The sequence below is a fragment of the Ochlerotatus camptorhynchus genome, unplaced genomic scaffold (assembly GCF_037179485.1).
Source record: "Ochlerotatus camptorhynchus isolate MF236.1 unplaced genomic scaffold, CSIRO-AGI_Acam_v1.1 ptg000383l, whole genome shotgun sequence".
In the NCBI taxonomy this organism is placed as follows: Eukaryota; Metazoa; Arthropoda; class Insecta; order Diptera; family Culicidae; genus Ochlerotatus; species Ochlerotatus camptorhynchus.
In genome coordinates this window covers 1,464,318-1,478,806 of record NW_027040870.1, presented here as the reverse complement: position 1 = coordinate 1,478,806, position 14,489 = coordinate 1,464,318, and the positions used below count along the sequence as shown (strand labels likewise).

At 42.7% G+C, this 14,489-nt stretch overlaps 3 protein-coding genes across 6 annotated transcripts in view; 1 reads left to right on the top strand and 2 right to left on the bottom strand.

Moving 5' to 3' along the window:
- LOC135710451 (active breakpoint cluster region-related protein) overlaps positions 1-14,489 on the bottom strand; it is a 190,615-nt gene that overhangs the window by 38,082 nt on the left and 138,044 nt on the right. The window lies entirely within an intron of this gene.
- LOC135710460 (uncharacterized) overlaps positions 1-14,489 on the bottom strand; it is a 189,751-nt gene that overhangs the window by 81,514 nt on the left and 93,748 nt on the right. The gene's annotated exons all lie outside the window — the stretch shown is intronic.
- Positions 127-2,553, top strand: su(f) (cleavage stimulation factor subunit su(f)). Its single transcript, XM_065233000.1, has 2 exons — positions 127-169; positions 254-2,553. The coding sequence occupies exon 2, from the start codon at positions 273-275 to the stop codon at positions 2,433-2,435; it is 2,163 nt and encodes a 720-aa protein (XP_065089072.1). The 5' UTR covers positions 127-169; positions 254-272; the 3' UTR covers positions 2,436-2,553.

The following is a 14,489-nucleotide window of genomic DNA, read 5'->3' as shown; positions in this document are numbered from 1 at the left end:
ATTCGAACATAATCCACGGCTCGTCGAAAAAGCAAAATGGCGTTCACCTTACGTTGCAGTACCTTGTTTCGTGTACGTCAAAGGCGTGCGTTGTGTCAAAAAACGTCTATTAGACGAGTAGTTGTCAGCGCTTATGCCGGAGTGTTTTTTCGTATCAAAATTACAAAAGGTATATTTTTCGTTGCATTATTGCTTGTTATTTAGTGATTCTAACGAAAGTGGATAGTTAATTGATTGGCGAACGTCGTTTCAGTGAAAAACAAGCTGGAGGAATGGCACAATGGAAGGATCAGCTGAAATTCGACATCGAGTGGGGTCACGAGCGGCTGGTGCGGGCTCAGCAAACCGTGGAGGTTCGGCCGTTCGATGTGGAATCTTGGTCGGTAATGATCCGGGAAGGCCAAAGCCGGCACATCAATGAGGTACGTTCCCTGTACGAGTCGTTGGTTAGCGTTTTCCCGACGACAGCAAGGTACTGGAAGATTTACATTGAGCAGGAAATGAAGTACCGGAACTATGAGAGGGTGGAGAAGTTGTTCCAGCGGTGTTTGGTGAAAATTTTGAACATTGATTTGTGGAAGCTTTATCTGACCTATGTAAAGGAAACGAAGGCTGGGTTGAGTACGCATAAAGAAAAGTTGGCCCAGGCGTATGATTTCGCACTGGAGAAGATAGGAATGGATTTGCACTCGTACTCGATTTGGCAAGATTACATTTCGTTTTTGAAGAGTGTGGAAGCGATTGGTAGTTATGCGGAAAATCAGAAAATTACGGCGGTGCGGAAGGTTTATCAAAAGGCAGTGATAACGCCAATCATTGGAATAGAGCATTTGTGGAAGGAATATATTGCCTTCGAGCAGAATATCAATCCAATCATTTCAGAAAAGATGAGCTTGGAGAGATCGAGGGACTATATGAATGCTCGCAGGGTGGCGAAGGAGTTAGAGATTGTGACGAAAGGATTGAACCGGAATTTGCCAGCGGTTCCGCCGACCGGCACGAAGGAGGAATTGAAACAGGTGGAACTGTGGAAAAAGTATATCAATTTCGAAAAATCGAACCCTTTGAGAAGCGAGGATACGGCATTGGTAACGCGAAGAGTAATGTTTGCTACGGAACAGTGCTTGCTGGTGATGACACATCATCCGGCAGTATGGCATCAGGCGGCTCAATATCTCGATCAAAGTTCGAAGCAGCTTGTGGACAAAGGGGATTTGAATGCTGCTAAAGTATTTTCCGACGAAGCTGCTAATATTTTGGAAAGAGCAATTAACAGTGTCCTGAGCCGGAACGCTCTGCTCTATTTTGCCTATGCGGATTTTGAAGAAGGAAGATTAAAGTACGAGAAAGTCCATCAAATGTATAACAAATATTTATCCATTTCGGATATAGATCCCACGTTGGCTTATATTCAATACATGAAGTTTGCACGTCGCGCTGAAGGAATCATTTCTGCCAGAGCCATTTTTAAGAAAGCCCGCGAAGATGTACGATCCACGTATCACGTTTTTGTTTCCGCAGCATTGATGGAGTATTACTGCACCAAGGATAAGGACATCGCATTCCGTATTTTCGAGCTGGGACTGAAACGCTTCGGCGGTAGTCCAGAGTATGTTATGTGCTATATCGACTATCTGTCCCATCTGAACGAGGATAACAATACGAGAGTTCTGTTTGAACGAGTTCTTTCGTCAGGTGGATTGACGCCGCAACTGTCGGTTGAAGTTTGGAATCGTTTCTTGGAATTTGAATCCAATATTGGCGATTTGTCCAGTATCGTAAAAGTGGAACGCAGAAGAAGTGCGGTTTTGGAAAAGCTCAAAGAATTTGAAGGCAAAGAAACAGCCCAACTTGTGGATCGTTACAAATTCCTCAACCTGTACCCATGCTCTGCAACAGAGCTTAAATCCATCGGGTACGCCGAAACAAATGGCATTTTGAATCCAATTTCTTCAAAACTTCCGGCCCCAACCGAAGCTCCAGAACAGCCTCACCAGATGCCTCGTCCGGACTTTGCGCAAATGATTCCCTACAAACCGAAACCGAACGCCTATCCGGGAGAACATCCGCTAGACGGTGGATGCTTCCCTCAACCACCGGCTTTAGCTTCACTCTGTTCGATGCTTCCACCGCCAATCTGCTTCCACGGCCCGTTTGTCTCCATAGACAAATTAGCCGATGTCTTCAGTCGCATAGTCCTTCCAGATGTACCACTTACTCCAACCGGAGGAGAAAACGGTAACAGCATTAAGCTATTCGATTTGGCTAAAGCGGTTCATTGGATTGTAGACGACAGTACCTACTCGGGCGAGGGTGGCTTGAAGAGAAGACGGATGGCACCCGGTGGGGATGATAGCGACGATGAAACAACTATGTCTGCTCCACCTGTTAACGACGTTTACCGTTTGCGGCAGCAGAAGAGATTCAACCGATAAAACGAGTTCCAATCAGATTTGTATTAATCAGCATTGTGTGGCTAGGAGTAAGACTATTTTTCTAGTACCATTACTGGTATATATAGGCATATAAAACATAATACTGAACGAATAAAATGACTAATGTAATACTTAAACGTGTTGCATTTTCCTACATGAAGAACAAAAAGAATTCCAATTGTCCACAATTAACGGCACGGGGAGCGATAAATTACCTAGTTGCGTTTTCGGACCGAAGAAGACTGGGCAATTAGTTTAATTAGATTCGAAAACGTAATTCAGCGAATCATAGTTATTGCTCTTTTTTTTCAGCTCGTATCTCCATTGCATGTAAGGAGAAAATTATTTGTGCAATTGCGGTGCCGGACGAATGGTTCATGCAAAGCTTTGGAATGCATGCTGCGGGACCAGATGGCTTTCTTTACCACAGGTCGAAGCAGCGCCGCGGCGCTTTGGATTGCTGACACCAATATTCGATAATTGTAATTTCGCACATGTAAGACATTATCAAGTTTCGCACTTAATTAAAAAAAAAAGATGACTAAACGAGCAAGTGTTTCAAATGTATATATTCATTTAAAATTTAATGAAAACTGTCACTGAGTAGCTTGAACTTTGTTAATTTTCTGAAGTTGTAAACGTAGAACAAAAAATGACACTGAAAGTTGAGCAAAATCGTAAAAACGCATTCTGCTCAAGAGGTGAACCTAGGGATCGGCTAAAAGCTCAGAGTGTTGCAATAAACACTGGTGCTACTCTCAAATTCGGGAGCTTGTCTCTTATATTTGGAAGGAGAAAGAGACAAAGGAGAGCGAGATTTCATACCTAAGTGAGAGTAGTTGGATTGCACAGGTGTTACTTGCGTTTGCACAATCGAGTAGTGCACGGTGTTATGATGATAGTAGCACTTTTCAATCGGGGGAGACGTGGCTTAGAGATTTACGGAAATGTTAGGTTGGCTGCATAATATTTAGACACACATGTCACATGTTTGTTCATTGACTTTAAGGCGGCATACGACAGTATCGACCGCAGAGGGCTATGGAAAATCGTGGACGAGAACGGCTTTCCTGGGAAGCTGTTCAGACTGATCAAAGCAACGATGGACGGTGTGCAAAACTGTGTAAGGGTTTCGGGTGAACTATCCAGTTCATTCGAATCTCGCCGGGGACTGCGACAAGGTGACGGACTCTCATGCCTACTCTTCAACATCGCTCTAAAAGGTGTATTGCGACGAGCCGGGGTACGATTTTCACGAAATCCGGTCAATTTGTGTGCTTTGCGGACGACATGGACATTATCGCAAGAACATTTGAAACGGTGGCACAACTATACACCCGCCTGAAACACGAAGCAGCAAAGGTCGGACTGGTGGTACAAAGTACATGGTAGTAGGCGGAACCGAACATGACAGGATTCGTCTAGGAAGTATTTGTGACGGAGATACTTTTGAGGTAGTGGAGGAATTCGTTTACCTTGGATCCTTACTGACGGCTGACAACAATGTGAGTCGTGAAATACGAAGGCGCATCATCAGTGGAAGTCGTGCCTACTACGGGCTCCAGAAGAAACTACGGTCAAAAAAGATTCACCCCCGCACCAATTGTACCATGTACATAATGCTAATAAGACCGGTGGTCCTCTATGGACACGAGACATGGACTATGCTCGAGGAGGACCTGCAAGCACTCGGAGTTTCCGAGCGACGTGTGCTAAGGACGATCTTCGGCGGTGTGCAGGAGAACGGTGAGTGGCGGTAAAGAATAAACCACGAGCTCGCTGCACTCTACGGCGAACCCAGCATCCAGAAGGTTGCCAAAGGCGGAAGGATGCGGTGGGCAGGGCATGTTGTTGCAAGAATGCCGGAAAACAACCTTAGCGTGATCTAGCGAGCATTGGGCATGACCGAGGATGGAGAGCGGTTGCCGCAAACCTGGTATTGTGGCGTACTATTGTTGATTATGTCTTATCTTAAATGTGATGTTGTACAAATAAATGTATGTATGTATGTGTGAGAAAACAACAAATTTGATGCATTTCCTAAAGAAGTTTTTTAAAGTGCCAAGTGATATTCTTTTAATTGTTGTAAAGAAGCTATTTTGGGCCAGTGTGAGATAAACAATTCTAGACAACTTGAATCCATTGTAGTTTTGCATGGAAAAAAGTCCACTAAATTTTCAAATAATAATCTTTAAACTAGGTTGGGCTATTTATTTGAGGCCCCGCTAGCGCAGTTTGGTTCACACGCGCACGATGTGATGTGTCCGAAGTTGCGGGAAAATCAAATTTGGGAGCTAACAGTCCTATATCGTTTTGCTTGAAAATAGAATTTAGGGGGATAGGGCTCCACACCACTTCGTTGTACTCCACTTTGCATCGTCATACCTTCCTCTTCCTCAAACCACTTAGCCCATGGTTTTTAGCCCATAGAACGGAAACGGGCGCCGTACGACGAAATATCCCGGAGCCCGATTTGAATTAACTAAATTTATCGTAATCTCCTATATAAATATTAGCGAACGGCTCCATAAAACCAAAACCTCCTTTCGTAGAATTGAATCATTTTTTTCCAATAGAATATTTTAGAACCAACCGATTTGTAAATTTAAGCACTTAAAATGTGTGATTACAAACCAAGTTAAACATCCTTGGTCCATGAATGTTGATTAATCTGCCACGGTGAAATAAAATATCGACGTTCATAATATAATATTACCTTACGGTTGGTTATTAGTCAGCAAAAATGAATTTCATTAATTTGCCGTATGAAAAACGATAATGCTGAGCAGACTGGAATTAAACCAAGGACGCTGAGTTTACCGGGCCCGTGTCTAAACTACTCATATGTTAACGCTTGGAAAATGAGCTATGCTAAGGGCACATAAAGCACACTCTCTGAGAAGCAAACGAGAAAGACACTGTTGGAGCAGCAGCTCTCCAATACTAGAAGAATGAAATGTGCTTTACGATCTACAATGCTCTTTCTCGTCTCTTTGGAAAGGAAAGTGCTATCTCGCGACAGTGTGTGTTTTACTCGCAGAAAATTGAGTAGCACCCGATCCCTGAACTAGCCTTTAGGCTGAAAAACCTTTTATAAATAAAGAAAAAAAGAAGCATTTTACAGCAAATGTGATTTAAAATTTCGTAAAAACTACATACCGCCTCAAATACATTGCTTATTAGGTCGGAGACGAGCCAGCCAACGGCTGAAAGTCTCCTTAATAAAGATATAAAAAAAAAAAAACATTGCTTATTGGATGCATTTAACCATGTTGCTTATAAGTAGTGCTTCAAACAGGCCGAAGAAAGCATTAAGCTAAGTAGTCAAATAATAAAGTTGTGACTGAAAGTGTGTGTCCATTTTATAAACTGAACAGTCCTTATTACCACGAATATCGCTTTCACAAACGCCATTAACCCAAGTAAAGTGTAATTCGAAAACTACCGATCTCTAAAATTATTCGAAGAGTTAAGGAATGTTAATTATTTATAAAATTATATAGAGAAATTTACGTATTCTCGGCAACCTAAGCAGCGACCTACTTTCTATAGCCTTTTTCTCTGAGGAACGCACACATATGCAGTATTAGTTTGTTTACAATCTTTTGCTGCCAGCTGCTCTAACAATTTCAGTCGAAAGAATCGTCAAAAACTGTTTTGAAACGCTTTTACAAAGCTCCAATCTTCTCTAGTGAGAGCGAGTACTGTCGGCAACCAGTTTTTCTTCGGCAACCGTTCCATTTGAACTGCATGTAAATCTGCTGTTCTATTATCGGCAACTCGAAATCAGCTACAATTTTTAGTGCGTGTGTTTCATTTCAAGAAAACCTTGCTAGATTGCTTTTTCTCAGTGGTAAAAATATAGTCAAATTGAAGCTGAAAGCATAAAGAATCGTTTGCATGCATTCACCGAAGTGTTTTCGTAAGAAAATCCAGTGAAAATAGTGTTTCAATTTGTGTTGCCGAAAATAGTCTGGCATGCCGAAGCCGTCATTTCCCCTAGATGTCAGGAGAACAAATCAACGGGATGAACGGAAAGTCTTCACATGTCTTCGCCGCAACTTTTAAAATTTGCAACCGGAAGCGATGGGTGTTCAATATTTCAGATTTTTTTTAGACTGAGTATTACAGAAGCTCAGGAAATTAAGAAAACGTAGTTCGGGAAACTTCGTATAAGTTCAGGAAAATGTATAGCAGATTAAGAAACGTTTTAGAACTGCAGTTAACATTGTAGAAGCTTCGTAGAAGTGCTAACATTTTTGTGGAACTTCGTTGAGCTTTGTAGAAAATTAATGAACATAAGAGAAATTTAGTGGATTTTGTAGAAATTCAGGTAAATTTATACAACTTCAGGGACTTCATAGAGGTTCAGGAAACTTAATAGAATATAATTTCGTAGAAGTTAGGGGAACACTGTTTAATTTCAGAGAACCTTATAAAAGTTTCTTCTTCTTCTTCGCATTCCAAGCTTATTGCTTATCGAATTTTAGTTATTGCGTGCTCTTAACCTATAGGTTCTAGATGCACTTCCACAGTTATCAATTGAGAGTTTTCGATGACTGGACAATTTTTGAATTAATATAATTGTGTGGCAAGTACAATCCTGCTCTATGCCCAGAGAAGACGAGAAATGTTCCAACCCGAAAAAATGCTAGACCGGACCAGGAATTGAACCAAGTCACCTCCTGCATGCTTTGTAGCTGCACCATTACTGACTGAGCTAAGAAAAGCTTATAAAAGTTTGGGGACCTTGTTTTAATTTTACGGCCTTCGTTGAAGTTTACTGGACTTGGAATAGTTTAGGGGATTCCGTACATGTTCAGGAAACTTCAGGGAGCTTCGAAACAAAGCAACGAGACACGAAGCAGAGCAGCGAACTTTGTAGATGTGCAGTGAAGTTCGTAGTGGTTCAGCGAACTTCGTAGAAGTTTAGCGAAATGCGGATCAATTCGAAGAACTTAGATATTCAAGGATATTTATATCAGATTAAGCCACTTTTAAGCAGTTTGTCAGAGATCTTGCTTCAAAAAGCTTATTGTATGAGTTATAGGAAATTCCCTATTTTCTACTTAGGCGGAACAAACCTCGAAAGCTACCCATAAAAACCGCAATGTGGGAACGGAAACGGAACGTTTGACAGTGGTCACAAATGACATCAATATACCTAATCGAAGTCGATTTGGTTCTAACTAGTTTTCAATCCGACAAGTAGCCTTAGCCTCAGATCGGGCTTTTACGTTGCCGCTGCCGTTCCGCTTCCGCTGTCATTGCGCTTGGGCCTATAGACGGATAGGGTGCACTGAGGAAAATAAACTTACGAATTTCACAAGGCTCGACTTATGAACACATATGAATTTCATAAGCTCAAGTTATGAAAGATTTTCGTCTAACATGAGGTACCTCTTATACGCCTTTAACCATTTCATTTTCCCAAGCGTTGAAAGGCGAGCAATCAACACACGGGCCCCGTAATATCAACGTTGATGGTTCGGTTCCAGTCTGCTACTTTTTATAATTTTTTGTCAACATTATTTTTCATAAGGCAAACCAAGCGGTTCTTATGGAATTCTTACGTTCTTTTGCCTCTTCTTTTTCTTCTTCTTTTCTTTATTTAACGTCGTTCTCTGTTCCGCAATCTAGTGTCAATGACCGACGGACATCGATTGCCATCCATTGACGACAATCGAATGTGCAGGAAGGCAGCTTCCACACCTGCGTAGGATATCGCACCCATTAAAACACACATGGACCGGGACCAACGGCTTTACTTCCCTTCCGAAGGAAGACGTGACCAGGGATTTTTATGCCTCAGAAAAATCCCACCGACCTCGGCTGGGATTGAACCAAGACTCTTTGGGGTGAGAAAGCAGTCACGCTTACCACTACACCACCGGGGCCGGTTGTCTTTTGCCTCAGTGTGTCCAAGAAAGTATAAGCACACTTTCAACTCGCCGCCATTTCTACCCCGATGAAGTTTATCAGCTGTTCATCGATGTGTATTGCTCAACAAGTTCAAAATCATCCAAACGCGATGCATTTCCCCGGATAAGCGCAAACAGATCGGGCACAAATGGTGCACTATTCCCAACCTGTCACTAAGGAAGTTGGCGAAAATGGAGGAAGTAAGTATAGGAGCAGTCCAAACCGCCACCCGGAAGTTGGTGAAGAAGTTACCTTCGAGGAAACACCAAAATTTGGTCGTAAACCGGGACCGGTGGACCGAAAACTGGACCAGAAGATCACCCAAGCTTTCGTCAATAAGAAAAGTGCCTCTGTTCGAGATTTGGCCAAACAACTGAGAACATCGAAGAGTAACGTCCAACGTGCAAGAAACGGGCTAAACACGTTCAAGATGCAGAAGAAGCCGAAACGGAGTCAGACGTTTCCGCGGGCGGCACGAATTTAAGTTCGCCAGGCTTGCTGAAACTCCTCAAACTCACTGGAGGTTTTAAAACACTCTTGTACTGCGAGTTTAGCCAGTCCTCACCTCAAGTGAGTGGCGGCAGGAATATGCAAGAAGTAAACAAAAACTTCACGAGAGAGAGGGAGAGTGAACTTCAGCGAGAGGATGATTTGACGTGAGGTGCGCTTTTCGAGACTCCGGATGACTGTTTTGTTCGACGCAAGAAGCTCAGAATTCACCCAGAGTGAGAGTAAGAGCGTGTGATACAAAACATGAACATGAATGGCAGCAAACCTCACTTTAATTTTATCCCCCTTCGCTCACAATGCTACGCTCGGCTCATTTCAAAGGCTCCATCAAGCCTGAAGCTCGCGTTCATGGATAAATTTTCTCGGAGATTCATGTATTGTCAAGTTATTTGCACTTGTGGGGCGAAAACCAAAGTTTTTGTCATAAACAAGACGATGGACTCGAAGTTGTACAAGGAAGAAAGCCTCAGGAAACAAAAGAATGCCTCACTACAGCCGGGAGCTTGTTCAGTGGAACCGTGACAATGGGGTGGATTTCATCGACAAGTACCTAAATCCACCCAATTCCACCCAATGGAAAAATATTGGGCAATTATGAAGCGGAAACTTAAGAAGACTGGTAAAGCGGCTCGGGACACTGCACACACGGCGAATGAGAACGACTCAAATTTGAGTTTAGTTCACTCATAATCGCCAAAAGTGCAGGAACTCAGCGATGAGTAAATTTTCCTCATGTTTTCCCAGGTTTTTCCAGGAAAAAAATCCCGAATTTGAGAAAAGTAAAGATTGGATTCACTCAGTCTATTGGTACTACTCCGAGACTGAATAAAATTTTCGTCAATTTCCTCATTTTCCGGCAGATTTTTTAGGTTTTCCACAGGAAACCATGAGACAAATTTAACTCATCGCTGCGTTCCTGCACTTTTGGCGATTATGAGTGAACTAAACTCAAATTTGAGTCGTTCTCATTCGCCGTGCAGATTACCAGATTTTGGGACAAACTTGCCAAAGAGGTTGATACTATATGTGCAATGTTTGATGGCGGGTATCACAAGGAAAGTGCGCATTACATCACAAGCGAAGATACATAATTTTAGTTAGTTGAAGATGCTAATTTCAAATAACAGACTGTAGTGGTAATTTTTATACGATAGATGGAGTAGATGAAAGCATAGAGTTGATAGTTCCGTTAGAGTACGGCAGTGTGAAGATTGCATATAGATATTAGAATAGCGAACTAGGACAACTTTTAAGGACCTTCGATGGATAATTTTCCAAACGAGGTCGGGGATTTGATCACTGTTCTACAGTGGAATTGTCGAAGTCTTATTCCGAAATTAGATTCGTTCAAGTATTTAGTCCATAACAATAATTGCGATGCATTTGCCCTCTGTGAAACATGGCTTTCTTCAGAAATTGATCTCCCTTTTTTTGATTTTAACATTATTCGATTGGATCGTGAGGATTCACGTGGAGGAGGGGTACTTTTGGGGATCAAAAAGTGCCATTCCTTCTATAGAGTGAATCTTCCCGAATTCCCCGGTATTGAAGTTGTCGCATGTCAGGCTACCATTAAAGGTAAGAGCCTTTGTATTGCTTCTGTATATATTGCTCCTAGAGTCTCTGTTAATCGCAAACAACTTTTCGACATATGTGCGGTACTTCCCGCTCCATGGTTGATCATGGGAGATTTTAACTCCCACGGTACAGGCTGGGGGGAGCTGAACGATGATAACCGTTCTACTTTGATTTATGATCTCTGCGACAACTTCAACATGACAATACTTAACAATGGAGAAGTAACACGTTTAGCTGGTCCATCCTCGAATGGTAGCAGATTAGACCTCACCTTTTGCTCTAATTCACTATCGTTGGATTGCACTTGGCATGTAATCCAGGATCCGCACGGTAGTGATCATCTGCCGATCAAAATTTCGATTGCCAGTGGGTTCAACTCGTCAGAATCCGTTAACGTCGCGTATGATCTAACCCGTAACATTGATTGGACTAAGTTCCAATCCGCGATAGACGATACTGTATCGTCAGTGGAAGAGCTTCCGCCGTTGGAGGAATATAATTTCCTCTCTAATCTCATCGTCGACAGCGCACTTCAAGCTCAAACACGACCGGTGCCGCGATCGTCTATTCGTAAGAAAACACCATCGCTCTGGTGGGATCAACAATGCACGGAGGTTTACCGTAAAAAGTCCGACGCGTTTAAACTTTTTCGGAAACGCGGAACACGCGAGCATTTCGACGCATACACATCTCTTGAACGCGAACTCAAGAGCCTCATCAAGGACAAAAAACGGGGTTACTGGCGGCAGTTTGTAGACGGATTGTCGCGAGAAACGTCTATGAATACGCTTTGGAGTACGGCGCGAAGAATGCGTAACCGGTCTACTAACAACGAAAGCGAGGAATGCTCGGATCAATGGATTCTTAAATTCGCGCGAAAAGTGTGTCCGGATTCCGTGCCGTCGCAGTTGATTCCTCGCGAAACCGCGAATTCGGTAGACGAAATCAGTCACCCTTTTTCAATGGTCGAACTTTCACTCGCTCTCCTTTCGTGTGGCAATTCTGCCCCGGGATCTGATAGAATCAAGTTCAACTTGCTGAAAAACCTCCCAGACGTCGCTAAGAGGCGCATGTTGAACTTGTACAATCAGTTCTTGGAGCTCAATATTGTTCCCGACGATTGGAGACGAGTAAGGGTGATAGCCATTAAAAAGCCTGATAAACCCGCGTCGGATCACAATTCGTATCGGCCCATCGCGATGCTGTCGTGTATTCGGAAATTGATGGAGAAAATGATCCTTTTTCGCCTCGACAAATGGGTTGAGACGAACCACCTTCTTTCAGATACTCAATTTGGTTTCCGTAGGGGTAAGGGAACGAACGACTGTCTCGCGTTGCTTTCCTCGGAAATTCAGTTAGCTTTTGCTAAGAAAGAGCAAATGGCTTCTGTGTTCTTGGATATCAAGGGGGCTTTTGATTCAGTATCCGTTGAAGTTCTTTCAGAGAAACTCCACGCTTGTGGATTGTCTCCATTAATGAATAATTTTTTGTACAATTTGCTGTCAGAAAAACATATGAGCTTTTCTCATGGAAACTCTACAGCTTTTCGATTTAGCTACATGGGTCTCCCCCAAGGCTCATGTTTAAGCCCCCTTTTGTACAATTTCTACGTTAGAGAAATTGACAATTGTCTTAGTGACAATTGCACGTTGAGACAACTTGCAGATGATGGCGTTGTGTCTATCACAGGGCCAAAAGAGGTTGACCTGCAAGGACCCTTACAGGATACCTTGGACAATTTGTCTACTTGGGCTATTCAGCTAGGTATCGAATTCTCCACGGAGAAAACTGAGTTGGTCGTTTTTTCTAGGAAGCATAGCCCAGCACAACCGAAGCTTCAACTTTTGGGTAAACCGATCACTCATTCCATGTCTTTTAAATATCTCGGGGTCTGGTTCGATTCCAAATGCACCTGGAGATCCCACATTGAGTATCTGAGACGAAAATGCCAACTAAGGATCAATTTCCTTCGATCAATTACCGGAACGTGGTGGGGAGCCCATCCACAAGATCTTCTGACGTTGTACCGGACAACGATTTTATCGGTTTTAGAGTACGGTAGTTTTTGCTTCCAGTCGGCAGCTAAAACGCACATCATCAAGCTGGAACGGATCCAGTATCGTTGTCTTCGTATCGCGTTAGGATGCATGCACTCGACTCATACTATGAGTCTCGAAGTGCTGGCGGGCATGTTGCCACTATCCGTCCGTTTTTCAGAGTTATCTCTGAGGCTCCTCACCCGTTGCGAAGTAATGAACCCACTGGTGATCGAAAATTTTGAGAAGCTTCTGGAGCTAAATCCTCAAACATGTTTTATGACTTTATACTACCTATATTTAACACAGGATGTCAGCCCTTCAAGAAATATTCCCAATCGTGTAATCTTCTCCGATTTCGGCAATTCAGTGAATTTTGATTTATCTATGACACAGGAAATCCGCGGAATTCCAGAGCATCATCGTCCTATGATTGCTCCGTCATTATACGCTGCAAAGTTTGGCCATATTGATTCTGCAAGAACGTTTTTCACAGATGGATCTCTAATAGAGGAGTCCGCTGGTTTTGGTGTATTTAATGAATTTCATAGCGCCTCTCGAAAACTTGAAGCTCCTTGTTCTGTGTATGTGGCTGAACTGGCAGCAATTCACTACACTTTGGAAACTATTGCTTCACTTCTTCCAGCCCACTACTTTATTTTACGGATAGTCTCAGTTCTGTCGAGGCTATCCGTTCCATTAGGCCGGTAAAGCACTTCTCGTATTTTCTCTTGAAAATACGAGAACTGCTTAGTACTTTATCCGTGCGCTCTTTCATCATCACCTTCGCGTGGGTCCCTTCGCATTGCTCAATTTTGGGCAATGAGAAGGCGGATTCACTTGCGAAGGTGGGCGCTATGGAAGGCGACATTTATGATCGACAGATCGCCTATAGTGAATTTTTCTCTATTTATCGTCAGCAGTCGCTCGTTAGCTGGCAACATCAATGGAGTGAAGGGAGCTTGGGACGATGGCTACATTCAATTATCCCTAAGGTGTCGAAGTTTGCATGGTTCAAAGGGTTGGACTTGAGTCGAGACTTCATACGCGTGATGTCTCGTCTCATGTCCAATCACTATTGTCTAAACGCTCACTTGTTCCGTGTGGGGTTGGGAGACAGCAATCTCTGTGAATGTGGACAAGGTTACCAGGACGCTGATCACATCCTTTGGTCTTGTGCGGAGTATCGTGGAGTCAGATCACATTTTTATGATTCCCTTAGGGCTCGAGGTAGACAACCTAATGTTCCAGTTCGGGATATTTTGGCTAGACGCGATCTGGAGTTTATGAAACTCATATATGTTTACTTTAAGGATATTAACCTTAGATTGTAAGTTTGATTAACCTTGTGTTTAGTTTGTATTTTGTACGTGTGGGTTTTTTTTTTCAATGTTTGTTTTCAAGATGAATAGAAATAATTTCATGCTTTAGGATTAATTAAATAGTTGTATCGTAAACCACATTTCAAACCTCCTTCTTCCCTTTTCCCATCCAAAAAATTGTAAATCTCCACTAACCTCGAGACAACCGCGAGTACTCGGTCCAGTTCCTTTAACTTTAAATTTAAGACAGTAATAATGTATAACGCAAAGGATAACTCGGCTCTGTAAAGTTTATTCGATTGAGCCTGTACAAATAAAGTAATTATAAAAAAAAAAAAAACTTTTAAGGAAGGTACAAATCGGTTTTTTCATCTCTCTTTACCAAACTCCCCCTTTGGAGAGGGATGGTGAGGGGTGTCCCCCCCGCCACCACTGGCAAAAAGAGATGAAAACCGACACGCTCAAGTACCAACTGTGTGTTTGAAACAGTTCTACCGATTTTTTACTGCACTTCAGTTGTTATTTGAAGGAAGGCATCCAGTCGTAGGTTTGGAAATTGCAACTATTGTCGACTTGACGATCTCGAGGGGACACGGGTGGGGTAGGTGCTGCTACTGTACCTTTCGACCATTGACAGTAATTGATGGTATGCTCCCATCCAGAGTTATGTACTTTGACTATATGTT